This window comes from Callithrix jacchus, chromosome 2 (genome assembly GCF_049354715.1).
Source record: "Callithrix jacchus isolate 240 chromosome 2, calJac240_pri, whole genome shotgun sequence".
In the NCBI taxonomy this organism is placed as follows: domain Eukaryota; kingdom Metazoa; phylum Chordata; class Mammalia; order Primates; family Cebidae; genus Callithrix; species Callithrix jacchus.
Window position 1 is genome coordinate 169,378,873 of NC_133503.1, and position 26,103 is coordinate 169,404,975.

Below are 26,103 nucleotides of genomic sequence, written 5' to 3' on the forward strand. Positions count from 1 at the left end.
TTAGGTCCCATTTGTCTATTTTGGCTTTTGTTGCCAATGCTCTTGGTGTTTTGTTCATGAAGTCCTTGCCTACTCCTATGTCCTGGATAGTTTTGCCTAGATTTCCTTCTAGGGTTTTTATGGTGCCAGGTCTTATGTTTAAGTCTTTAATCCATCTGGAGTTAATTTTAGTGTAAGGTGTCAGGAAGGGGTCCAGTTTCTGCTTTCTGCACATGGCTAGCCAGTTTTCCCAACACCATTTGTTAAACATGGAATCCTTGCCCCATTGCTTGTTTTTGTCAGGTTTATCCAAGATTGTATAGTTGTATGTATGTTGTGTTGCCTCCGGTGCCTCTGTTTTGTTCCATTGGTCTATATCTCTGTTTTGGTACCAGTACCATGCTGTTTTGATTACTGTAGCCTTGTAGTATAGTTTGAAATCCGGTAGTGTGATGCCCCCCGCTGTGTTCTTTTTGCTTAGAATTGACTTGGCTATGCGGGCTCTCTTTTGGTTCCATATGAAGTTCATGGTGGTTTTTTCCAGTTCTGTGAAGAAAGTCAATGGTAGCTTGATGGGGATAGCGTTGATTCTGTAAATTACTTTGGGCAGTATAGCCATTTTCACGATATTAATTCTTCCTAACCATGAACATGGAATGTTTCTCCATCTGTTTGTGTCCTCTCTGATTTCGTTGAGCAGTGGTTTGTAGTTCTCCTTGAAGAGGTCCCTTACGTTCCTTGTGAGTTGTATTCCAAGGTATTTTATTCTTTTTGTAGCAATTGCGAATGGCAGTTCGCTCTTGATTTGGCTTTCTTTAAGTCTGTTATTGGTGTAGACGAATGCTTGTGATTTTTGCACATTGATTTTATATCCTGAGACTTTGCTGAAGTTGTTTATCAGTTTCAGGAGTTTTTGGGCTGAGGCGATGGGGTCTTCTAGGTATACTATCATGTCGTCTGCAAATAGAGACAATTTGGCTTCCACCTTTCCTATTTGAATACCCTTTATTTCTTTTTCTTGCCTGATTGCTCTGGCTAGAACTTCCAGTACTATATTGAATAGGAGTGGTGAGAGAGGGCATCCTTGTCTAGTACCAGATTTCAAAGGGAATGCTTCCAGTTTTTGCCCATTCAGTATGATATTGGCTGTTGGTTTGTCATAAATAGCTTTTATTACTTTGAGATACGTTCCATCGATACCGAGTTTATTGAGGGTTTTTAGCATAAAGGGCTGTTGAATTTTGTCAAATGCCTTCTCTGCGTCAATTGAGATAATCATGTGGTTTTTGTTTTTGGTTCTGTTTATGTGGTGAATTACGTTGATAGACTTGCGTATGTTGAACCAGCCTTGCATCCCTGGGATGAATCCTACTTGATCATGATGAATAAGTTTTTTGATTTGCTGTTGCAATCGGCTTGCCAATATTTTATTGAAGATTTTTGCATCTATGTTCATCATGGATATTGGCCTGAAGTTTTCTTTTCTCGTTGGGTCTCTGCCGGGTTTTGGTATAAGGATGATGTTGGTCTCATAAAATGATTTGGGAAGGATTCCCTCTTTTTGGATTGTTTGAAATAGTTTTAGAAGGAATGGTACCAGCTCCTCCTTGTGTGTCTGGTAGAATTCGGCTGTGAACCCATCTGGACCTGGGCTTTTTTTGTGAGGTAGGCTCTTAATTGCTGCCTCAACTTCAGACCTTGTTATTGGTCTATTCATAGTTTCAGCTTCCTCCTGGTTTAGGCTTGGGAGGACACAGGAGTCCAGGAATTTATCCATTTCTTCCAGGTTTACTAGTTTATGTGCATAGAGTTGTTTGTAATATTCTCTGATGATGGTTTGAATTTCTGTGGAATCTGTGGTGATTTCCCCTTTATCATTTTTTATTGCATCTATTTGGTTGTTCTCTCTTTTCTTTTTAATCACTCTGGCTAGTGGTCTATTTTGTTGATCTTTTCAAAAAACCAGCTCTTGGATTTATTGATTTTTTGAAGGGTTTTTCGTGTCTCAATCTCCTTCAGCTCAGCTCTGATCTTAGTAATTTCTTGTCTTCTGCTGGGTTTTGAGTTTTTTTTTATCTTGCTCCTCTAACTCTTTCAATTTTGACGATAGGGTGTCAATTTTGGATTTCTCCATTCTCCTCATATGGGCACTTATTGCTATATACTTTCCTCTAGAGACTGCTTTAAATGTGTCCCAGAGGTTCTGGCACGTTGTGTCTTCATTCTCATTGGTTTCGAAGAACTTCTTTATTTCTGCCTTCATTTCGTTGTTTACCCAGTCAACATTCAAGAGCCAGTTGTTCAGTTTCCATGAAGCTGTGCGGTTCTGGGTCGGTTTCTGAATTCTGAGTTCTAACTTGACTGCACTATGTTCTGAGAGGCTGTTTGTTATGATTTCAGTTGTTTTGCATTTGTTGAGCAGTGCTTTACTTCCAATTATGTGGTCAATTTTAGAGTAGGTGTGATGTGGTGCTGAGAAGAATGTGTATTCTGTGGATTTGGGGTGGAGAGTTCTGTAAATGTCCACCAGGTTTGCTTGCTCCAGGTCTGAGTTCAAGCCCTGGGTATCCTTGTTGATTTTCTGTCTGGTTGATCTGTCTAGTATTGACAGTGGAGTGTTAAAGTCTCCCACTATTATTGTGTGGGAGTCTAAGTCCTTCTGTAAGTCATTAAGAACTTGCCTTATGTATCTGGGTGCTCCTGTGTTGGGTCCATATATGTTTAGGATCGTTAGCTCTTCTTGTTGTATCGATCCTTTTACCATTATGTAATGGCCTTCTTTGTCTCTTTTGATCTTTGTTGCTTTAAAGTCTATTTTATCAGAGATGAGAATTGCAACTCCTGCTTTTTTTTGCTTTCCATTAGCTTGGTAAATCTTCCTCCATCCCTTTATTTTGAGCCTTTGTGTATCCTTGCATGTGAGATGGGTTTCCTGGATACAGCACACTGATGGGTTTTGGATTTTTATCCAATTTGCCAGTCTGTGTCTTTTGATTGGTGCATTTAGTCCATTTACATTTAGGGTTAATATTGTTATGTGTGAATTTGATACTGCCATTTTGATTCTAAGTGGCTGTTTTGCCTGTAAGTTGTTGTAGATTCTTCATTATGTTGAAGCTCTTTAGCATTCAGTGTGATTTTTGGAATGGCTGGTACTGATTGATCCTTTCTATGTGTAGTGCCTCTTTTAGGAGCTCTTGTAAAGCAGGCCTGCTGGTGACAAAATCTCTGAGTACTTGCTTGTTTGCAAAGGATTTTATTCTTCCTTCACTTCTGAAGCTCAGTTTGGCTGGATATGAAATTCTGGGTTGAAAGTTCTTTTCTTTAAGAATGTTGAATATTGGCCCCCACTCTCTTCTGGCTTGTAGTGTTTCTGCCGAGAGATCTGCTGTGAGTCTGATGGGCTTCCCTTTGTGGGTGACCCGACCTTTCTCTCTGGCTGCCCTTAGTATTCTCTCCTTTATTTCAACCCTGTTGAATCTGACGATTATGTGCCTTGGGGTTGCTCTTCTTGCGGAATATCTTTGTGGTGTTCTCTGTATTTCCTGCAATTGAGTGTTGGCTTGTCTTGCTAGGTGGGGGAAATTTTCCTGGATGATGTCCTGAAGAGTATTTTCCAGCTGGGATTCATTCTCTTCGTCCGCTTCTGGTACACCTATCAAACGTAGGTTAGGTCTTTTCACATAGTCCCACATTTCTTGGAGACTTTGTTCATTCCTTTTTGCGCTTTTTTCTCTGATCTTGGTTTCTCGTTTTATTTCATTGAGTTGGTCTTCGACTTCAGATATTCTTTCTTCTGCTTGGTCAATTCGGCTATTGAAACTTGCGTTTGCTTCGCGAAGTTCTCGTATTGTGTTTTTCAGCTCCTTTAATTCATTCATATTCCTCTCTAAGGTATCCATTCTTGTTATCATTTCCTCGAATCTTTTTTCAAATCTTTTTTCAAGGTTCTTAGTTTCTTTGCATTGATTTAATACATGATCTTTTAGCTCACAAAAGTTTCTCATTATCCATCTTCTGAAGTCTAATTCCGTCATTTCGTCACAGTCATTCTCCGTCCAGCTTTGTTCCCTTGCTGGTGAGGAGTTTTGGTCCTTTCTAGGAGGCGATGTGTTCTGGTTTCGGGTGTTTTCCTCCTTTTTGCACTGGTTTCTTCCCATCTTTGTGGATTTGTCCGCTGGTCGTCTGCGTAGTTGCTGACTTTTCGTTTGGGTCTCTGAGTGGACACCCAGAATGTTGATGATGAAGTATTTCTGTTGCTTGGTTTTCCTTCTACCAGTCTAGCCCCTTCGCTGTACGACTGTTGAGGTCCGCTCCAGACCCTGCTTGTCTGGGGTGCACCTCTAGTAGCCGTGGCACAGCGAGGGATGCTACCAGTTTCTTTTTCTGCTCTCTTTGTCCCAGGATGATGCCTGCCTAATGACAGTCTTTTGGATATAGAGGGGTCAGGGAGCTGCTTGAGGAGACAGTTTGTACTTTATAGGGGTTTAATTGCTGAGCTGTGCACTCTGTTGTTCATTCAGGGCTGTTAGGCTGCTATGTTTGATTCTGCTGCAACACAGCTCATTAAACAACCCTTTTTTTTTTTCTCAAATGCTCTGTGTTGAGGGGTTTGGGCTTTATTTTTGGATGTCCGATCAGGTGTCCTGCCCAGCTCAAAGGCAGACTAGCCACTGTTTGGCTGCTGAGGCTCCGCCCTGCTGTTGTGTGATTCGCGCTGTTCCTGCCGGCTCTGCTGTGGTCTCCGCCACGCCCTGCGGCGGAGTCTCTTCGTTGTAGCGTGTTGCCTCAGCAACGGCAGGCTGCGTCAGCAGTGGGCGTGTATCTCAGTATGGACGGGTTGCCTCGGCAACGGCTGGCTGCGTCAGCAGTGGGCGTGTAACTCAGTTGGGGCGGGTTGCCTCGGCAACGGCTGGCTGCCTCAGCAGTGGGCGTGTATATCAGTTGGGGCAGGTTGCCTCCGTAGTGGTGGACGCCCCTCCCCCACAGAGCGTCTCGGACCGTCTGCCCGGGATAGTTTGAAATCGCGGTTTTGTTCGTCCCACTGGGTATCCCAAGCGATCTGTCCCTGCAATCCCCTGGGCTGGGCTACTGTGCAAGTCTCGTTCAGTCTCAAGTCCAGCCCTCTCAAGTCTCAGGTTGCCGGTTCAACAAGGCACCCAGACAAGCGCGCCCTGTGGGGATTGCTGGGTAGGGCCGGCCGCCGCCGCCCCGGCTGCCGGCTTCGCCAGGCAGACCTACTGCCTGGCGTCCCGTGTCTTTTTATACTTGGGAGTTTCCCTGTTCTGTGGGCAACAAAGATCGGTCTGGAAATGCAGCACTGACTCACCGTTTGCGAATTCAACGCGGGCTCCAATCCTGGGTTGTTCTCACAGCGCCATCTTGAGTCCCCTCTATCTCTCTCTGGCCTTTTTTTTCTCTTTTAAATTATTTTGGCATTATTCATTATTTACTGGCATAGGTTAGACAGACAACAAGGAAAGCAGTACAAATCTACAATATTTAATAGTATTTATTAGTGTTACGAGTGAAAAAGAAATGTTTTATCTGAGAGAAAACTAACTGTGGATATAAACTGGCTCACATGATTGGGCTCTGTCCAGGTGTGGTAGCAGGTGCCTTCCGTGCACATTGGGGATGCAATGCAGAACCCTGAGCCCATCTGTCTACAAAGAGAGGGCTTCCTGTCTTCAAGTTTCTCATCATAAAAAACACTTTTAACATTAAAACAAGTTCCTGGGAGGTAAAAAAATTTAAGCCAATGCACACTCAACTGTTAACAGGTTTTGCTTTTGCCCTGGACATCTCTGGTTGTTAAAAGCATCCGCCACTTGGAGAAGAGAAGAGTGGGAATTAGATATTAGACAGGCTGTGTTGGAAAAGCAAAAAGGGTTGGGCAGCCCTCCTGGCTGACCACACAGCCAGTGTAGTGATGGGCATGAGGCAGCCAGGACTGGTCCCTGCCAGTGCTATAATAGCTGGAATCTATTTTGTCTATCACCTCTGGATGCTCCCATCTGAATTTTTCTATCATTTCTCATAACTTCAAAGAAACAAAAGTGAGCAGTAAATTTGCTTTACACAGATATATTAAATTATCTAATTATTTCAAGGTTTAAAATGGCTTTATTAATGTATTTAAAATAGTAAATGCTTATTTTTTTTCTTAGATGTCAACCAAAAGAAGATAAGTGTTTTTTAAAAAGCTGCAGTTCCAATTTTGTTTTTGGAGAAAATATGGTAGAAAGAGTTTTGGTAAGATTTTCATATATGTTTCTATTATTATATACAGAGCTGTCACTTTAAATTTCTAAAGGCAAATTAATGAAAAGTAATATTAAATTGTATTATTCTTTTTAACTCCTGAGTTTAAAGGGACATTTTCTTTCTTTAACTGGAAAGATTCTCCTGAGAAGTATGTCCTAGTTGTTAAAGCAATAGAAACCCACAGAGGAAGGGAAGTGTATAATTATAACATTATTACTGATGTGAAATATTAAATAGTTCCTTGACTTGTGTTGGACCAAGGAAATCCCAGAATTATCTGCAATAATTAGGTAAGCTCAACTGGTAATATTTTAATAGTTTGCTGATTGCACTGCTTTATAACAAGATGCATTTAAAATTATTTGCCAATTTGTTCTTATTAGTTAACCACAACCCTACTTTCAAGCTCTTACATCAAAAAGCATTATTACAACTTTTCTTTTGCTAGCTTTCGGAGAAAATTCATAGTGCTTTACTTGCGTATGAAACTATATTTGACTGATGAAAACCCCTGACAGTTATTACCATCATCCTTATTTAATACTCAGAGTCCTCTTGCAAGAACCAACTCATTAAGCCAGCTCATTCCAAGATTTTGTTTTTTTAATGGGGTCTTGCCCTGTCTCCCAGGCTGGAGTGCAGTGGCACAATCTCAGTTCACTGCAACCTCTGTCTCCCTGGCTCAAGGGATCCTCCCACCTCAGCCTCCCGAGTAGCTGGGATCACAGGCACGCACCAACCACACTTGGCTAACTTTTTGTATTTTTGGTAGAGACAGAGTTCACCATGTTGCCCAGGCTGGTCTTGAACTCCTGAGCTCAAGCAATCCATGTGCTTTGGCCTCCCAAAGTGCTGGGATTATAGGCATGAGCCACTGAGCCCAAACTCATTCCAAGATTTTTAGGGCTTTCATATATTAGTCATTTTAAAGGCATAGTTTATTTTATACATGCTTCAGACTACATACCAGTTCAAGGGTAATGCCAGTTTTTTGGCTTAGCCTTAGAGGAAACCTTCTGTCACTCCCAAAATGGTCAACTCACAATCCTAGAGCTGCTGACCTACGCCTTTGAATGTGAACCAGAACAGACTAGCCTCCAAGGTGAATTAACAGGCAGTACATTTAGGCCCATTTATTCCATATCACTTATTTCTAAGTTTAACACCAGATTAGCCACAGCATCTGTAAAATGCCAGATAGGGCTTTCCAAACCTCACAGGATCAACTTTACAAATTCAATTCAATTTACCAAACATGTACTGAATTCTTATGGTATATAAAGCATTGATATCAAATTTCGCTGCATGTTAGAATCACCCTTTTAAGGATTTCTTATGCCTGGCCTCATCCCAGAACAATTGGCTCAGAATGCCTGTGGGTGAGGCCAGATGTCAAGTGATTCTAATGTAGAGGCAGGTTTGAAAACCACCTCAGTAAGTGGTTATGCAAAGCTAAAGAAGACATTGTGTCCTACAGGTGCTTATAATCTAGTACCAGGAGACAGAGAATACCTATACAAATAAACTATAGTCAGGACTACAGGTTTGGTCTGAGAAGGCACTTGTGCACATCTCCTATGGTCATTGTAAATCTGGCTTATAAAGGAACCTGAACTCTATCTCTTTAAGTTGTAAATATCTTAAGGATAACAGCAACTATAGAGATAATATGTGTTTGCCCTCTAATGCTGTTGATTTTTGGCCTTGTGATTTGGGGGCCAGGATGCACTCCTGGCTTATTGGCTGACTATGTGTTTTTAGAGTAAGTCATTTAAACTTTCTGTGCCTCAGTTTCTGGTTTCTTAAAATGGAAATAATTATATCCATCACTACCAATGTTTTGATTATACTTTAACTTCTGGGGTACATGTGCAGAACATGCAGGTTTGTTACATAGGTATACATGTTCCATGGTGGTTTGCTGTACCCATCAACCCATCATCTATATCAGGTATTTCTCCTATGCTATCCCTCCCCTAACCCCCCCACGCCCCAAAGGTCCTGGTGTGTGATGTTCCTCTCCTTGTGTTCATGTGTTCTGTTTGTTCAACTCCCACTTATAAGTGAGAACATGTGGTGTTTGGTTTTCTGTTCTTGTGTTAGTTTGCTGAGAATAATGGTTTCCAGCTTCATCCATGTCCCTGCAAAGGACATAAACTCATCCTTTTTTATGGCTGCATAGTTTTCCATGGTGTATATGTGCCACATTTTCTTTATCCAGTCTATCACTAATGGGCAATAGGGCTGGTTCCAAGTCTTTGTTACTGTGAATAGTGTCACAGTAAACATACATGTGAATAAGTCTTTATAGTAGAATGATTTATAATCTTTGGGTATATACCCAGCAATAAGATTACTGGGTCAAATGATATTTCTAGTTCTAGCTCTTTGAGGAATTGACATGCTGTCTTCCACAATGGTTGAACTAATTTGCACTCCCAACAGCGTAAAAGTGTTCCTATTTCTCCACATCCTCTCAAGCATCTGTTGTTTCTTGACTTTTTAATGATCACCATTCTAACTAGCATGAGATGGTATCTCAATGTGGTTTTGACTTGCATTTCTCTAATGACCAGTGATAATGAGTTTTTTTTTCATGTTTGTTGGCTGCAAAAATGTCTTCTTTTGAGAAGTGTCTGTTCATATCCTTTGCCCACTTTTTGATGGAGTTGTTTTTTTCTCGTAAATTTATTTAAGTTCTTTGTAGATTCTGGATATTAGCCCTTTGTCAGAAGGATAGATTGCAAAAATGTTCTCCCATTCTGTAGGTTGGCTGTTCACTCTGATGACAGTTGCTTTAGCTGTGCAGAAGCTCTTTAGTTTAATTAGATCCCATTTGTCTGTTTTGACTTTTGTTGCTATTGCTTTTGGTGCTTTAGTCATGAAGTGTTTGCCAACCAAATCAGAACTCAGGATTAAAAAATTTACTTGAAACCACACAACTACATGGAGACTGAACAACCTGCTTCTGAATGACTACTGGATAAATAAATTAAGGCAGAAATAAAGATGTTCTTTGAAACCAATGAGAACAAAGACACAATGTATCAGAATCTCTGAGACACATTTAAAGCACTGTGTAGAGGGAAATTCATAGCACTAAACCCCACAAGAAAAAGCAGCACATATCTAAAATCGACACCCTAATATCACAACGAAAAGAACTAGAGAAGCAAGAGCAAACAAATTCAAAAGCTAGCAGAAGACAAGAAATAAGATGAGAGTAGAACTGAAGGAGATAGAGACATGAATTAACCTTCAAATAAATCAATGAATCCAGGAGCTGGTTTTTTTGAAATGATTAACAAAATAGATAGGACCACTAGCCAGACTAATAAAGAATAAAAGAGAGAAGAATCGAATAGATACAATAAAAATGATAAAGGATATACTGCTACGGATCCCAGAGAAATACAAACTACCATCAGATAATACTATAAATGCCTCTATGCAAATAAACCAGAAAATCCAGAAGAAATGGATAAATTACTGGACACATACACCCTCCCAAGACTAAACCAGGAAGAAGTCGAATCCCTGAATAGACCAATAACAAGTTCTGAAATTGAGGCAGTAATTAATAGCCTACCAACCAAAAAAGCCCAGGATCCAACAGATTCACAGCTGAATTCTACCAGAGGTACAAAGAGGAGCTGGTACCATTCCTTCTGAAATGATTCCAAACAATAGAAAAAAAAGGACTCCTCCTTAACTCATTTTATGGGGCCATCATCATCCTGATACCAAAACCTGGCAGACACAACGAAAAAAGAAAATTTCAGGCCAATATCCCTGATGAACACTGATGCAAAAATCCTCAACAAAATACTAGGAAACGGAATCCAGCTGCACATGAAAAAGCTTATCTACCACAATCAAGCTGGCTTCATCCCTGGGATGCAAGGCTGGTTCAAATCAATGAATGTAATCCATCACATAAACAAAACCAATGACAAACACACACACACACACACACACACACACACACACACACAAAATTATCTCAATAGATGCAGAAAAGGCCTTTAATAAAATTAAACACCCCTTCAATGCTAAAAACTTATAGGAGTTATTTATGATAAACCCATAGCCAATATCATAGTGAATGGGCAAACACTGGAAGCATTCCCTTTGAAAATCAGCACAAGGCAGGATGCCCTCTCTCAGCACTCCTATTCAACACAGTATTGGAAGTTCTGGCCAGGGCAATCAGGCAAGAGAAGGAAATAAAGGGTATTCAAGTAGGAAGAGAGAAAGTCAAATTGTCTTTATTTGCAGGTAACATAATCGTATATTTAGAAAACCCCATAGTTTCAGCCCCAAATCTCCTTAAGCTGATAAGCAACTTCAGTAAAGTCTTAGGATGCAAAATTAATATGCAAAAATCACAAGCATTCCTGTATACCAATAACAGACAAACAGAGAGCCAAATCAAGAACGAACTGCCATTCACAATTGCTACAAAGAGAATACCTAGGAATACAACTTACAAGGGATGTGAAGGACATCTTCAAACAAAACTACAAACCACTGCTCAAGGAAATAAGAGGACACAAACAAGAGGAAAAACATTCCATGCTCATGGATCGGAAGAATCAGTATTGTGAAAATAGCCATATTGCCCAAAGTAATTTATAGATTCAATGCTATCCCCATCAAGCTACCATTCACTTTCTTCACAGAATTGGAAAAAGCCACTTTCAGTTTCATATGGAACCAAAAAGAGTCCACATAGCCAAGACAATCTTAAGCAAAAAGAACACAGTTGGCGGCATCACGCTACCTGACTTCAAACTATACTACAAGGCTACAGTAAACAAACAAACAAAAAAACAGCATGGTACACAAGGCTACAGCAACAAAAACAGCATGGTACTGGTACCAAAACAGATTCACAGACCAATGGAACAGAACAGAGTCCTCAGAAATAACACCACACATTTACAACCATCTGATCTTTGACAAACCTGACAAAAACAAGCAATGGGTAAAGGATTCCCTATTTAATAAATGGTGTTGGGAAAACTGGCTAGCCATATGCAGAAATCTGAAACTGGATCCCCTCCTTATGCCTTACACAAAAATTAACTCAAGATTGATTAAAGACTTATGCATAAGACCTAAAACCATAAAAACCCTAGAAAACCTAGGCAATACCATTCTACCAATTTTAAGGGAATGTCTTGATGTCTAATTAAGTAATGCAAAAGAATTTTCAGTACATAAGAAAAAAAATATAAGCATAAGTTCTTAAGTATAACTGTTTCAATTCTCTGTGTTTTGCAGAGAGCTACACATTATCATAAATGTCATGTCAATTAGTCTTTTTTGTGCAGGCCTTGATTACAGCAGACTTACAGAGTCCCAGGTAGCCTTGAAAGAGATTGTTGGCAAAAATTGTCTGGGAGGAAAAGTTAGGATTCTTTCTACAAAGATGTCTTCTGAGATATCTTTTGGGGATCTCTGGATAACTTTTTGTTTTTTTCCATAAAATGAATAGCAAGAGTAAATTTCTGGGGATACTGAAATACCTTGAAACAGAATTGATAGTTGTGTCTCCTGGACATTTGGTTAGTCTAGTGAGAGTGTGGAACAGCTGGTACCTTCTTTTGTGCCATTAGACCTTTCCCATTGCCTCCAGGACTACATCCCACCTGAAGTAGGCTGGTGGTAACTAGATTATGTTTTCTGAGTATTAGAACTAAGGCTTTCTAACAATGGGGATGAATTCTTTGTTCAGCACACAGAAAACCAAAACAAAAACATACCAGCTAGTTTTGTTTGCTGTGTTGAAATAGAAAAACCGAAGTGTTTTTTACTGCAAATATATAGGAATCAAATTAAATACTTTTATGAAATAATAATGAATCTTTTTCCCCACTTAGGGTACTCAAAAACTCACCCAGCCTCAACTTGAAAATGATTCATATGCTAAGGAAATACCATTCAAATCCACTCCGAAATTTCCTATCAACTTTTTAAGTTCAAGTAAGATTTATTTCATTTGTAAAAATTTCATTCAACTAGTGTGTCTCGTTTTTCATGTTATTTAGCATTAATATTTAATATAAGTAAATTAATATTTAATATAAGATTTTAAAAAACTAATCCAGTATTTCAAATATTTTGGTAAAAATTAAAGCATATAAATATGATTATCTGATATATGAACTTTAAAAATTTTTTGAGTTAATGCTATGGGGAAATCAATAAGGAGATTTTACACAACTCAAGCAGTTTGAATTTTTGGAAACACTATTATAAGTAGATATATGTGGTAATAGGAACAACAAAGAACTTTTGCAGTAGAGAAAATGGGGTCTTTTAAGTGTTTTCCCCCATTTTATCTTAGGAACAGACTCTATTAAAAATACTTCCCTAATTGAATCAGCTGCTGCATTCTCTTCTCAACCATCACAAAAATGCTTGCTGGAGAAAATTGATGTTATAACCGGAGAGGAAACAGAACATAACGTGTTAAAGGTCTGTATATCATGTTTTACTCTTTCTGGTAGTATTTACATACTTGGAATAAAGGTACCATCAGAAGAGACATCTTTAAAAACACAGACAGAAGTATAGTTTTCATGGAGATTAAGTTACTTAAATAAAAATGTTGGATGCGCCCAAAAATTAAATCAATACTTTATTATCTTCTTGTGTTTGTATGTGTACATTGCAGGAAAATTGGTTGTTAAGTTTACAATTATTCACATTAGTCCCTTAGAAATAAGATAGCCAAGGATACTGCTTTAATACTTGCTTTTGTAATTAGTGCTATTATAGTGATTACATAATTCTACTTACACAGAGGTTTAAGAATGTTGATAACTTGATTTTAGTCCAATAAGAATTTTGTTTTCCTTCTAAAAATGTTTAGAATTTCATATGAAATTTAGCTTCCTTTTTAAAAAATTTAGAATTTCATGTAATTCAAGAATCTCACAGATATACGCTACAGTATCACAGGATTTTAATACTACTATGCACAAGCACATGAAATGCAATTACTACAACTTTACTCTTTTCCAACAAGGCAGAAATTTCTCTTTGCTTTTCTCCGTCTGCTTTTCTTTAAACTCTCTCCATTCCTCTTCACTCCCTCCCTGATCTACAGACACTTTTACTTTAAGTGTGTCTTAAAGCATAACTCTTAGATTAGATTAATTCCGGTATTAATGAAGTAATTGCTAGGGGTGAGGCTCTGACATGCTCTATTTTTAACAGGCTGTCTAGGTGATTTTTGTACATAGTAGTAATGATTGTAGTAGGGTAGCCTGTGGTATCATATTCTACTTTTCCACATTATCATGCTATCTTTGAAAATTCTGAAGCGTGCAAATGGTTCAATGATTCCTTTACTTTCAAATAACATTATATAGCTGAAATAATATTAATATAAAAGTTTATGTGTATATATATATATATATATATAGACATAGTGTTAAAAAATCAGAAAGTATGTATGGCATTCTACCATTGACAGAATAAAAAGGGGGGAACATTTATATGTATTGGCATGTATATACAAACAAATATCTCTGGAAGGATAAACACAATATTTATACCAGTGATTAATTGTTGCAGGGTCGGAAATTGATAGATGGGAAATAAAAGCTGGGGCCCTTTTCACTCTGAATGTCTTTTTACTTTTTGTTATTTGAACTATCCAAAAATTATATGTTTCTAAATGTTAAATATATTTTAAAAGCTGTTTTATAAATTGTTAAAAAGAATTATTCCAGCAAAAGATCAGACACATATAAATGTGTCATAACATAGGAAATAACTTACTTTGAAAAAAATTCCTATATTTGACATTTTTAAAAAATTGTCATCATTTAGATCAACTGCAAGCTTTTCATATTCAACAAAACAACACAATCCTGGATTGAAAAGGGCAGAGGAACGTTGAGACTGAATGACACAGCAAGCAGTAACTGTGGAACATTACAGTCAAGACTAAGTAAGGAATCCTTTTGTAAAGCAAGCTATGATTTCTTATGTGTACCTATAATGATATAGGTACACATCATTTTCAGGAGGTGTGCTATAAAACACACCAAAACATCAGACTGTTGAAAATATTCTATAGGAGCTTTCCATTTCAAGTAGGCTCTTCTGTTAGACTGCATGGGCTCCAGTTCTGGCTCCAGCAGTGACTAATTAGTGACCTTGACAAGTTTCTCAATCTCCCTTTGTATTCTACTTACATCGATTTAAAATGGGAATAACTGTAGTTCATGACTTACTGAGTGGCTGAGAGAATTCGATGAGATAACGCATGTAAAGCACCTATGAGAGCCCAGCACACACCTAAATAGTAATTCTACTATCATTTGAAAGAATATGCAAATTATTTTGTAAAATGAAAAGTTTTTCTAAAAGAAAATACTTATCCCATAATTTATCCTTGGTATCCCAGACATGGTGTGAGGGTCAGGATGAAGGATTAGTCTCTAAGGAAAGAGATTAGTTTCTAAAGTGCACAGTTATTGAATCCTGCAGGCACAGTGATTTTCAGAAGCTGGAGCCAGTCAAACTGAAAGATACAAAAGAGCTACCATTCAAAAAGGCACAATGGGCATTGTTCAGAAGTAAAAACTGAAAGAGAGCACAAGGAGAGATCTGGGCAGGATGAATGGATTCATTGATCAATTTTGAGAGGTCAAGACTTTGGAGGAGACCACAGGTATCTGTTGGATCCAAGAATAAGGTTATTTGTTGAGTTTTGGATATTAAGCTCAAGAAATAGGTAGAAAAAAAATAAATAGGTAGAAATACAATTCAGATTAAAAGGATAGAAACAGTGTCTTCAGTTCTGTAACTGGCACATAGGTTTCTAAATAACCCAACCAAGTAATAGTCCCAAGGCAGGTACAAGTTATTTACTACTCTGCTTTGATTCCACTTCCTGGCAAAAGAAAAACAAATACTCCCAAACAAAAATAAAAAACAAAAAATCCCAAAAGAAGTTTTCTTTTTATTATACAGATAATGTACATTCATTGTAAAAAGCAGAAAGTATGGATTAAAAAAAATTTTTTTAATCACTTAAAGGCCTATCTTCCTGAGATAACATCTGCTAAGAGAATGTTTTTCTGACCTTTGCTTTCTGTATATAAATGTATACATAGACCGTAGAATTTATGATTCATGGTGTTTATTTTGCCTTGTAGCTAATTTTTCTTTTACATATTACAATATGATTTTTCCACATCAATAAATATATTTTTACAGTATTCTTAATGGGTTCATAATATTCTCTTGAATGACTATACCATAATTTCATTTTTTTGGACACTTAAGGTTTTTGTTTCAGTTTTCTTCTTGTAAACAATTCTCAGACAAATATTCTTCAGACCATCAGTTCTTAAAAGGAGTTCTAAAATTGTAACCACTTTTTAAAATATTAGAGTAAAAAAGTGTAATTTCAGCATTTAAGATAAAAAAGTTCTCCCAACATAATAAAGTCCAATTTGAAAACCAAGTTATAATCCAATCAAGTCACAAGTTAGTATTGAATCTACAGTCTGAAAAACAACTACAAAACTTATTTTGCTACATTTTGAAAATGGTATATTCCTCTGTGAGGAATCAAGTGTTCTGTAGCCTGATGTAGTGACCTTCCTATTTTAGTTATGCGCAATCAAGGCAGTCTAAGGCTGATCCTCAATAGCAAACTCTGGGCCCAAATGAAGATTCAAAGAGCAAACTACAAAAATGTAAGAATAACAGCTACTGATTTAGAAGACTATACCATCAAAGTATTTTTAATTCAGGTAAGTGAGAAATTTCAGTGACAGAGGATTATCCTACTAAATTAATAGATGTCTGCAATACTAATCTGTTTTTTCATTTTGTTATAATGGTATATTGGCTGAGAGCCATTCATTATGTCTGTTTATAGTATAAGAGCTAAATTTTATGTGAAATTCAGAAATTAACACCAAAGTCTATGTAATCAATTGGTACTCATTTCAAGATATTGGTGTGATATATGCCATCAAATCTCTACACTTTACTATCGAAATTTTGTGAACAATCTTACTATGTTACAAAAGTGGCTCTTGTCAGGAATGGTTCCCAGGAAGAGGTCAGCAGACTCTGAAGCCTAATGCTTATCCTGCAGTCGGAGACTGAAAAAAGCTTTGGGTCACTGGAAAAGAACCGATGAGAAATGGAAAAACACAGAGCTAGCAACTTAAAACAACCAGTCCAATAGCAAATTCCAATTCTGGACATTAGTAAATTTCCAAGGTAACAGGATGGGAGCACCGTTTTAGCTGTTCCTGGCAGCTGAATACTTGACCTTAAATACAAGATCCAGACCCAAGAGAGCTGGCAAGAATAAATTGAAAAAAAAAGAAAGAAAGAAAGAAAGAAAGAAAACCCAGAAACAAAACCACAGTCCCCTTCCCGGCAAAACTGGATTTCCCCATGGGCTGACTGGAGAAGACTGATTACCAAAGTGACTCACGCAGAAGGTGACAATACAAATAAACTGGCTTCTATGTAGTAACATGGAAAAAAAGCTGGCAGGTGCCCATGATGAAAAACTAAAGTTTATTAGCTACCAGTAAGTGTATTATTAGGTGTAAGTGACACTGAGTATTAAATGTTCAGGTAAGATGACATACAAACCCCATTTACTACTGAAGGTATTAATACTCTTTCTTGCCAGTCTTCTGGGCCAGATCCCCCCTTGGTTTTAGGTGGGTAAAGTAGCATGCCAGAGACTTAGCCTGTTAACCATGACTAGATTCCATCCTAAGAGATAGTGACTATTAACATTTTGGTCTTATACTTTAGTACATACATGCATCTGTGTGCAGGTATATACATACATACATACATACATATATGTAACATAATGTACATACTGTATAACCTTCGGGCAAGCTACTTAGCCTTCTTTAAACTGGTTTTATTCATCTGCAAAACGATGATGGTAACAAAAGTACACTTTAAAAAGGCTGCTGAGATTAAATAGCTAATATGATTGTGAAACACACGTTATGCTATTTTACTTATCAATGTTAATGAGTGTCTTCATGACATTATTCTTCACAAAGTGTTTTAGTAGGTGAAAGAATTCTATTATGGACCATAATTTATTCCATTAATCCCACTGACGTGAGTGATAAAACCTGGGATTCAACTTTCAGCCAATTTGCTGACTAGCAACTCAGACAAGTTATTTTACCTTTCTGAGCCATAATTTCCTCATTCATAAAGGGAAGAGGGAAACAAGCATATATTGAATACTTGTGCTACCTATATATTGCTGATGTAAGTGAAATTAATAATGAACCCACAGTTTGTAAGAATTGAAAAATGAATATAAACAGTAAATTTTATACCAACTTTATTGTTACCATTATTTTTATATTTTCATATGAATAACAACCATTAAAACAGCATATAAAAGTATTAAAAAGCAAGAACTTTTGATGTATTGATGGTACAATGCCACAGACTGCTCTAATGAGCTCAGCATATCCAAAAAGCTAGTTTGGAGGAATGTCCAAGCAAAGTGATGGACAGGAAATGGAAGTATTTTTTTCTGCAAGCCGACAATTTTCTATAGCACAGAACAGTGGAGGAGCAATGGTCTTAACAAGTTTACATTCAAACAGAAATTTTATATAACAAAAATTCACTTTCTCAATTTAAAATGTATGAATTGGGATTGCTTATAAAGTATACATTGTAGGATGCAATGTTTCAAGATTGTCTTTTTACTGCTTAAATTTTAGGGTTTTAGCACCTATGTACATTGTAGATTTATGCCATATAATTCCTTCCTTATTAGTAGTGAAAGATTAAAAATCTGTAAAATGTAGCTAACTTTACTTATTTTCTTAACAATTTAATGTTCCTCATGTAGGCCAGTGTCAAAGATACAGCATATTTGTATGCAGCAATACATCATCGTCTTGTTGCCCTTCAAAGCTTCAATAAGCAGAAAGATGTCAATCAAGCTGAAAGCCCTTCAGAAACAGTCCAACAATTGAACTGCGAAAGCTGTGATGAGAATGAGGATGATTTTATCAAAGTCACTAAAAACAGATCAGGTAAATAGCTTTTGTTTTGTTAGGTCAAAGGTTTAAAAAAGAATTTTAAGCATGATCCTAATATATTAGGTACATTTTTAAACAAGTGGAACTGCTCTGTTTAAAGTGAGTGATGGCTAGAGCCCTGGCTGTTTGGATCTGAGGAGTGGGTTTGAAAATAACTGTCTTCTATAGGTAGTGTTCATCTTATCAAGTCAGCCTCATGGTGATGCCCATATGTCATTTGCCTATAAATTGCATAAAACACTATTACATTGCTATCCTGAAACTAACCCTTCATTTATATTTATCTTCACTTATTCTCATCCTATTATTAGCTATAATAGGAAGAATTATAAATACATATAATGGGTCCACCTGGTAAATTTGGCTTGATACCCTGAAAATCCTGTTTATTCCCTTTTTAGAATTTGACTGCTTATAAGAATAACTAGATTGTACAAATATGATTTTAAGGACCTATTTTGTCCAGGACAAAAAGTACTATTTCTTTTATTATTTACAAAAAAAGTAAGGTTGAAGTGGAACCAGTGTAAACAGATTGTCAGCTTTTAGTGCTTATCTTGATATGTGAATTTAAAACTAATGTTCATATTTCTTTTTGGAGGAAAACAATGTCAAAAATAGTAAGCTCAACTTTGTTATATAGATGTAGTTATTCCAATAAAGTCATCTAAATGTTTTCACTAACAGTTTCACTTAGTCCTGAATTCTGTTCTACAGAGGACTGAATAATACAACTACAATGACAGTGTGGTAACAAGCATTTTTTTCAACTCTTAATCATTTTGCAATATTAAAGCTGGTTTAATAATACATAATTTAAGAATCTATCAAAGAACATGCATAACTGGATGAAATATCTTCCTTTGCTTAATACTAAAGCTATAATCAAAAGGAAAAATACACAAAACATCCAGAACAGTATCATAACCTGCTTTACACAGTGATTCAGAGAACTAAGTGAATATAATTTTTCTTGCTACTTTAAGCAAATATATTAAATGAATGGTTTATTAGTCTTTAAACATATAAAATGAATAAAATTGTCTTTTACTTTATAATAATGTTTACATTGCCAAGAATAAAATGAGGTCTATCAGAGAATTAGTTGGTACACATTAATAATGTCAATTTAAAATAAGGATTAAATAGCAAATTCTCCTATGAACAAATGACATGTGCTTATGATATCTATATTTTGTTATATTCCATTTTAGGAAAGGGGTGCTGTGTAACTATCTTAATAAAAAACAATGAAAATAATGCAAAGCAAATGTCAATCATATGAACCCCCTTTCCCCTGACATTTTTCCCCTTTTCACTTAGTATCTTCTCCAGGAGGCATTAAAAACAAATGGTAAAATGTTATGGAAGCAATAAAACATACTTTTAGGACTTTGTTGCCTATTAATTCTCTAAAAGAGTCATGATTAAAATATTACCAACATTTCTACATGTTACTTGTAAAAATGTATATTCTGTAGCTTTTATTTCCTCACCAATGAGTATATTCATGAATATTAATGTTTAGTCGCATTCAATATTAAATCTAGTCCAAATATAATACTGTATAATAAAACATTTTAAATCTATATCACAGATCCTTCTAGGTGGACTCACAGACAGTCGGTTGCCTGTTCATGAATACTACCTACTATAAACATGACATCTACAAAGAGGGGTCACGCTACTGAAAATACTAAACCACCCTAACGAATGAGAAGATTCTATTCATTCCTTGAAGAGTTTTTATAGAAAACCTTAAGAAATGTAATTTGTTGCAATTAACATTTTTTCTCTTATGTTTTACATTTTGATTGTTACGCAGAAACTGACAGAATTTTAAAAAATAAATGGACTTCAGAAGTTCAAAATTTATCATTTTTGAAGAAGTTAATTTAGAGTAGGATTTTATAACTAATTTGGACTTTTCATCACATTGATGGATATTATAGTTGGAATTATAAATTGCTAGATTTGATAAATATCTAACAAAATGTTTATTTTTTTTCAGTCACACATTGGCCATAAAACAAATACTTTACTAAATTTTCAGAGTAATTTCTTTGAAAAATAATATAATTGCATGACAACATTTCACTAAATCCTATTTATCTTCAGGGAAATGTATACTTTAATTTAGATTTTGGATTTTCTAATATGATAAGCTTATATATTCATGGTATGAATTCCTTTAAAAAGAGCATCTGCTCTTGGACTTGTATCTGTTGCATCTTGAAATGCTTGACTCATGGTCAGCATCCAATAGTTGTTAAATGAATAAATAAAATATAACATATTACTTATGTATCAAAAAGCATGTATAAAAATGCCAAAATGTTAACTTGTTCTACTTTGTTTTATGTAATTGTATTTTCATTAATATTTTAGTAGGTGTGGCTGTATATAGAGAAAAACAAATGCATCATATATAGCCAAATGAATCTTTTTCTCAATTGCTATTATTATAATAGGCTACAGTAATTTCAACAATTTTGCAAGAGTTTTGATACTCTTCTTTGAGATTTGTTTCAGAGACACCTCACGAATCACACAAGAAAATAAGTCTCAGTACTTATAGCCCTATTTCATTTTTCAATCTAGTTTTATCACACCTTGGCTTCAATGAGACTTTTGATTGTGACCCTAAACAATTCTCTGACTAGGGGATAAAAACTCCTAATTCTAAAATGTTTCTGAAAATGTTCTCAACAATGATGACATATTTGGAATAAGGGTATAATTTCACTAAGTGCTACTTCAAAGAATATTCATTTGGATATATGAATATATATTTTTAAAAATTATATTACTGTATTACCATACCTGTTATAAAATAATAAAGATATAAGTATTTAAGTCAAATCTCGGCTAGTGCCTGAAAATTTAGTATAGCATATGAAAGTTGAATTAACTCTTTTAGATTATAATTTAGTTAGTATGCTAATTGTTCAACATTTTGCTCCTTCCTTGTAATTGAGAAGGTGTAACTTAGTATAAGTTAATTATTAGAGGCCCATTCATTCTTCCAGTGATTCTAGAAGAAATATGGCACATAACATCCTTTACTTCTAAATAAAGGAGTCAATGACTCAGGAAATAAAGAGAAAAAAACTTAATGTGAGATGAAGAACAGATAAAGAGAAGGGAAAAAAGAGTTTTAGTATGAAAGGAAGTACAAAAAGAATGGACAACAGAAATTCTCTTTTTTAAAATCCAGAAGAGTGACTCTGATGCAGAACACACTCAGTGCAAAATTTTCATTAGAAACATAACACAGAGAGACATTTGGAGAAGATAATAAAGTACTGGTTCTCTTTTATTATAAGATCTTAGCTGATGTGGGAACATTGTGATTGCACTATAAATTGCTAAAGTGAAGAAGAGAACAAATATCTTTTTTTGTTCTTCTTATTTTTTAGATAGAGTCTTGCTCTGTCACCCAGGTTGGAGTGCAGTGGCACGATCTTGGCTCACTTTAGCCTCTGCCTCCTGAGTTCAAGGGATTCTCCTGCCTCACTCAGCCTCCTGAGTAGCTGGGATTACAGGCGCTCACCATCAAAGCCCAGCTAATTTTTGTATTTTTAGCAGAGACAGGGTTTTACCACGGTGACCGGGCTGGTCTTGAACTCTTGATCTCAAGATCCACTTGCCTTGGCCTCCCAAAAGTTCTGGGATTACAGGTGTGAGCCACTGCACCTGACCATCTTTATCCTTTTGACATGTTCATCCTTGTCCCCACACTAAGGTGGAGAGAAAGCGATATCTTCTCAATGCTTGAAACATTTTTAAGCTGAATTCATTCTATGATTTTCTTTAGATTTCTCTGCATATATCAATGAAAAAAATTCACTACCTTAGTTTCTGATCTATAAAGAAATGCCAGTGCAACAAAATCAAATGTAGGGTTAGAAAATCAGGAAAGCAAAGAGAGAAGTGAAAATTTGCAGATTATGAAATGGAAAAGCACAGAAACATGAAATTTAAACTCACAACTCTTTCAACCCATTTTCTATACACTTTGTTATCCTTTCTTTTAATTCTTTTGCAAATATTTAGTACAATTTCGGAGGAATAGTAGAAATAGAAATATTTTATAGTTTTTCCTTGTCCTGTATCTTCATCTAGCCCTCTTCTTTTTAGCTTTCCTGTGTACTTTGTTCCCCTTTTATGATGAGAGATCAGCTGTACAATAACAGCCATCACAAGTTATTTGAATATATTTTAAAGTATACATTTTGTATTTCCAAAGCAGCTGTTTTTAATTAAAATTTACTTAACTAATTTATGTCATTATATATCTTTTGTTAAGACAATCTAAATGTTCTTCTCTTTTAATAATATTTTACCCAACTGTTTACCCTAATTATAGACAATTTAAATGTTCTCTCTTAAAAAAATACTATTTTCTATCTGCCAAAGCAAGGAACCCTTTGTCGCCAGGAGAATACATCCTATAAAGCAGTGGTAACCAACTTTTTTGGCATCAGAGACTGGTTTTGTGGAAGATAATTTTTCCAAAGACTAGGGGGTGGGTGGGGATGGTTTTGGGATGAAGCTGTTCCACTTCTGATCATCAAGCATTAGAGTCTCATATGGAGTGTGCAACCTAGGTGCCTCACATGAGCAGTTCACAGTAGGGTTTGCTCTTATGAGAATCTAATGCTGCCTCTGATCTGACAGGAGGCAGAGCTCAGGTAGTAATGAGAGTTATGGGAAGCGGCTGTAAATATAGATGAAGCTTCACTCCCTTGTCCACCACTTGTCCTTCCTGTTGTATGGCCCTGTTTCTAACAGGTCACGGACCGATACTGATCCACAGCTCGGGGGTTGGGGACCCCTGCTATACAGGACTTAGAGTATTTGATGTCATAAAAAGATATATATATATATATTTCATAGAGTCAGAATGTACATGAAGTGTGGGTGGGAAGGGTTCCAGGGGTTGGGAGGGATATATTTTAAGACCTCTGTATATCTTGAAATTGTGAATATCAGTGATATGTATAATTTTCCCCATAAAATGTTGAGGACAGTTAAGCTTGCTTGAGATGTGGCTATTAAATCATGGTTGGTTAGACTCATTTACTAGAAAAGCATACTAGCCTCACCATGGATGGAGTTTGAGTTTAAAAGCCAATACATTATAGATTTTTTTGGTTGTTTGAGAGTAGTTGAAGCTGATATTAAATCCATGAATACCAGCAGTTTTTTTTTTATAATGATCAGATTATACCCATAGTACTGGTTAATTTTGACATCATACTTGGAATTGACAAATGAATATATGAACATATCTGAAACTTCTAAGATGATATTTAGGCAAGGTGCAGTGGCTCACATCTGCAATCCCTACACTTTGGGAGGTTGAGGTGGGCAGACTGCCTGAGCCCAGAAGTTCAGAACCAGTCTGGGCAACATTGCATAAAACTCCATTTCTACAAAAATTATAAAAATTAGCAGGGCATGGTGCCATGTATCTGTAGTCCCAACTACCTGGGAGGCTGAGATGGGAGGATCGCCTGAACCTGGGCAGTTTCAGCTGCATGAGCCATGCAGTGCAATACCCTTTCTGAAAAGAAAAGAAAAGAAAAAATATATATATTTGGAAACTATGGCATTGGAAGGAAGAATTACTGAAATGATTAGCCAATGTTTGGCCTACTGAAGACTTGATGATATGGATAACAGTTTTCTAATAATTAGAGTATTAATTACCAAGATTTCTTAATTTCTACTAACCAATCTAGTAGATATAAAATATGATTTCTCAATGACATTATTTGTATTTCTCTAATTTCTAATAAGGTTATCTTTTCAAGTATGTATTCACTGTTTGTGTTTCTTCTAAAAAATTCCTGCTCACAATTTTTGCAAAGCTAATCGTGTCATTTTCTCCTTTTGGTTGTTTCCTAATATGTGCAGGATAAAAGACAAGTCCTAAGCATGGATTTTCCCCACTTTTTATTGTCTTTACCCTTGTCTACCTCTCTAGCCTCACTTCCCAGTGTTGCCTGCCTCTCTCTAAATTCTCTAAAAATTAAAAATTGAGATTTCATTGCTTCTGTGCATCTGCTCATGGTGTTTCTTCTGTGGAATTTCCTTCTCATTCTTGCTGCTAACGGGTAATATTTTATTCATTCTTTAGGGTTTACCTCTTCATATTTCCAGAAAGGCTTCTCAAACTCTTCTTAGGCTGACTTAAGACCTGCTCCTCCAAATTTCTGTAGCATTCTCTGTATAACTTTATCACTGCATAGACTTTGGGCTTCTCAAGGGCAGGGACTCTTTTTATCATTTAATCTTTAACACCTGGCAGGATGCCTGACCTATAGTGACACTCAAATATAATTTAATCTCCACTAATGTGTGTTATAAGGGTAAGATTTAAGAGACATCATCTAACAGGAAACTAGATAAGGATTGGAAACTCAGGAGAAAATCTGGGCTAAAGATGCCAGTAATAGCTGAAGTCAGGAAAGGGGCAAATATTTGCCAAGTGTTTACTTTGTAATGGGCACAGTGCTAGGCATCTGTGCATATATTCGCAATTTTACAATGCAGCAATTATATTTTATAAATGCAGAAGCAGGCTCTGGAAGGTTAAACAATGGTTCAACTTTCACAAAGCTAATAAACATTACAACTGAGATTTGAACCAAGATCCTTCCATTATGCAACACTGAATGAACTCGCCCAGGAATGTGTGTGAGAGAGAGAAGAAAGAGAGGGAGAGAAAAGACAAGGAGATGAGGACACAAGACATCTTGGAGACGGGTTTAGGAATAAGTCAAAAAAGGGACAAAGAGATGGGAGACACACTGACTGGTGTGTTGGGAGACAGTAAAAGATTTCAAGAAATAATAACCATTTCAAATGTTTGAGAAAGATCAAGCAATTTAAGGACTGAAAAAAGTCTTTTGAGTTCCAACAAGATCATTTAGTAACCTTGGAAACAGTAGTAATTAGCAAAGTAGTGGAGAGAAGCCAGTGTACAACAGGTTGAGGAATGCTAGGAGGCAGGGATGTGGCAATGATGAACAGACTACACTTTCAGAAATCAGTTGTAAAGGTAAGGCAGGCAATATGTAAAAACCAAGGTTTAGAAGTTGCTTTGGTTTTTAGAAAAACTTTAAAGATGTCATAGACATGAGCATATTTAAATACTGAAGAGGAAAACTCAGTTGAAAAGGAAAATTCAAGATACCTGCGAGGGGATGACTTTGGGAAGCAACATTTTTGAAGAGGTGGAAGATGAGATGCAAATAACTATGGACAAAGGGCTATTCCAACTGAGATGTCAACACATATGTTTGTAGCTGAAATGAGACAGAGCCAAAACTTTGAATTTTTATCCGTGAAGTGGGAATAAATGAGGTCTGAGATTTCAAATATGAGCAACAAAACTCATAGACTCTGATTCCAAACAGTTCCTCCCTACTCATTTGTTTTCTGTCAAATGGATCAATTAAGATTCCCCTATGCACCCTGGCCTCAAACCTAAGTATCATCTGTGATTTTTCCCTTTTCTTCCTTCGTAATATCTAATGAAGTTTAAAATAGTAAGACTACAAAGGAGTCTGAGGATAGTAATAGATGTTACCTCTAGAAGTTTTTGAGGTTATTAACGTTGTGACACTACACATCACTATTAGCAGCTGCTGTGAGGCAAAGCTCTTGGTCAGAACGGGTCAGTGGCAGAACTTTACCAAGTCAACACCTATCGGGCTTCATGCTCCCAGTCCAATACGCTACCTGGTACACGGCAGGCATACAG

The 26,103-nt window shown here is 36.4% G+C and overlaps 1 protein-coding gene across 3 annotated transcripts in view; it reads left to right on the top strand.

Annotated features, from left to right (window-relative positions):
* RANBP3L (RAN binding protein 3 like) overlaps positions 1–22,610 on the top strand; it is a 68,855-nt gene extending 46,245 nt beyond the window's left edge. For 2 of the 3 annotated variants that reach the window (XM_017969957.4, XM_002745050.6), the window contains 7 exons: positions 6,150–6,234; positions 12,132–12,234; positions 12,599–12,729; positions 14,092–14,212; positions 15,886–16,028; positions 18,137–18,323; positions 19,927–22,610. In XM_017969957.4, the coding sequence (XP_017825446.3) occupies positions 6,150–6,234; positions 12,132–12,234; positions 12,599–12,729; positions 14,092–14,212; positions 15,886–16,028; positions 18,137–18,323; positions 19,927–19,970 (814 nt within the window). In that variant the 3' untranslated portion in view covers positions 19,971–22,610. The remainder of the gene's footprint in view (positions 1–6,149; positions 6,235–12,131; positions 12,235–12,598; positions 12,730–14,091; positions 14,213–15,885; positions 16,029–18,136; positions 18,324–19,926) is intronic. The other variant, XM_017969956.4, reaches the window with a different exon arrangement.
* Positions 22,611–26,103: the final 3,493 nt, after the last annotated feature.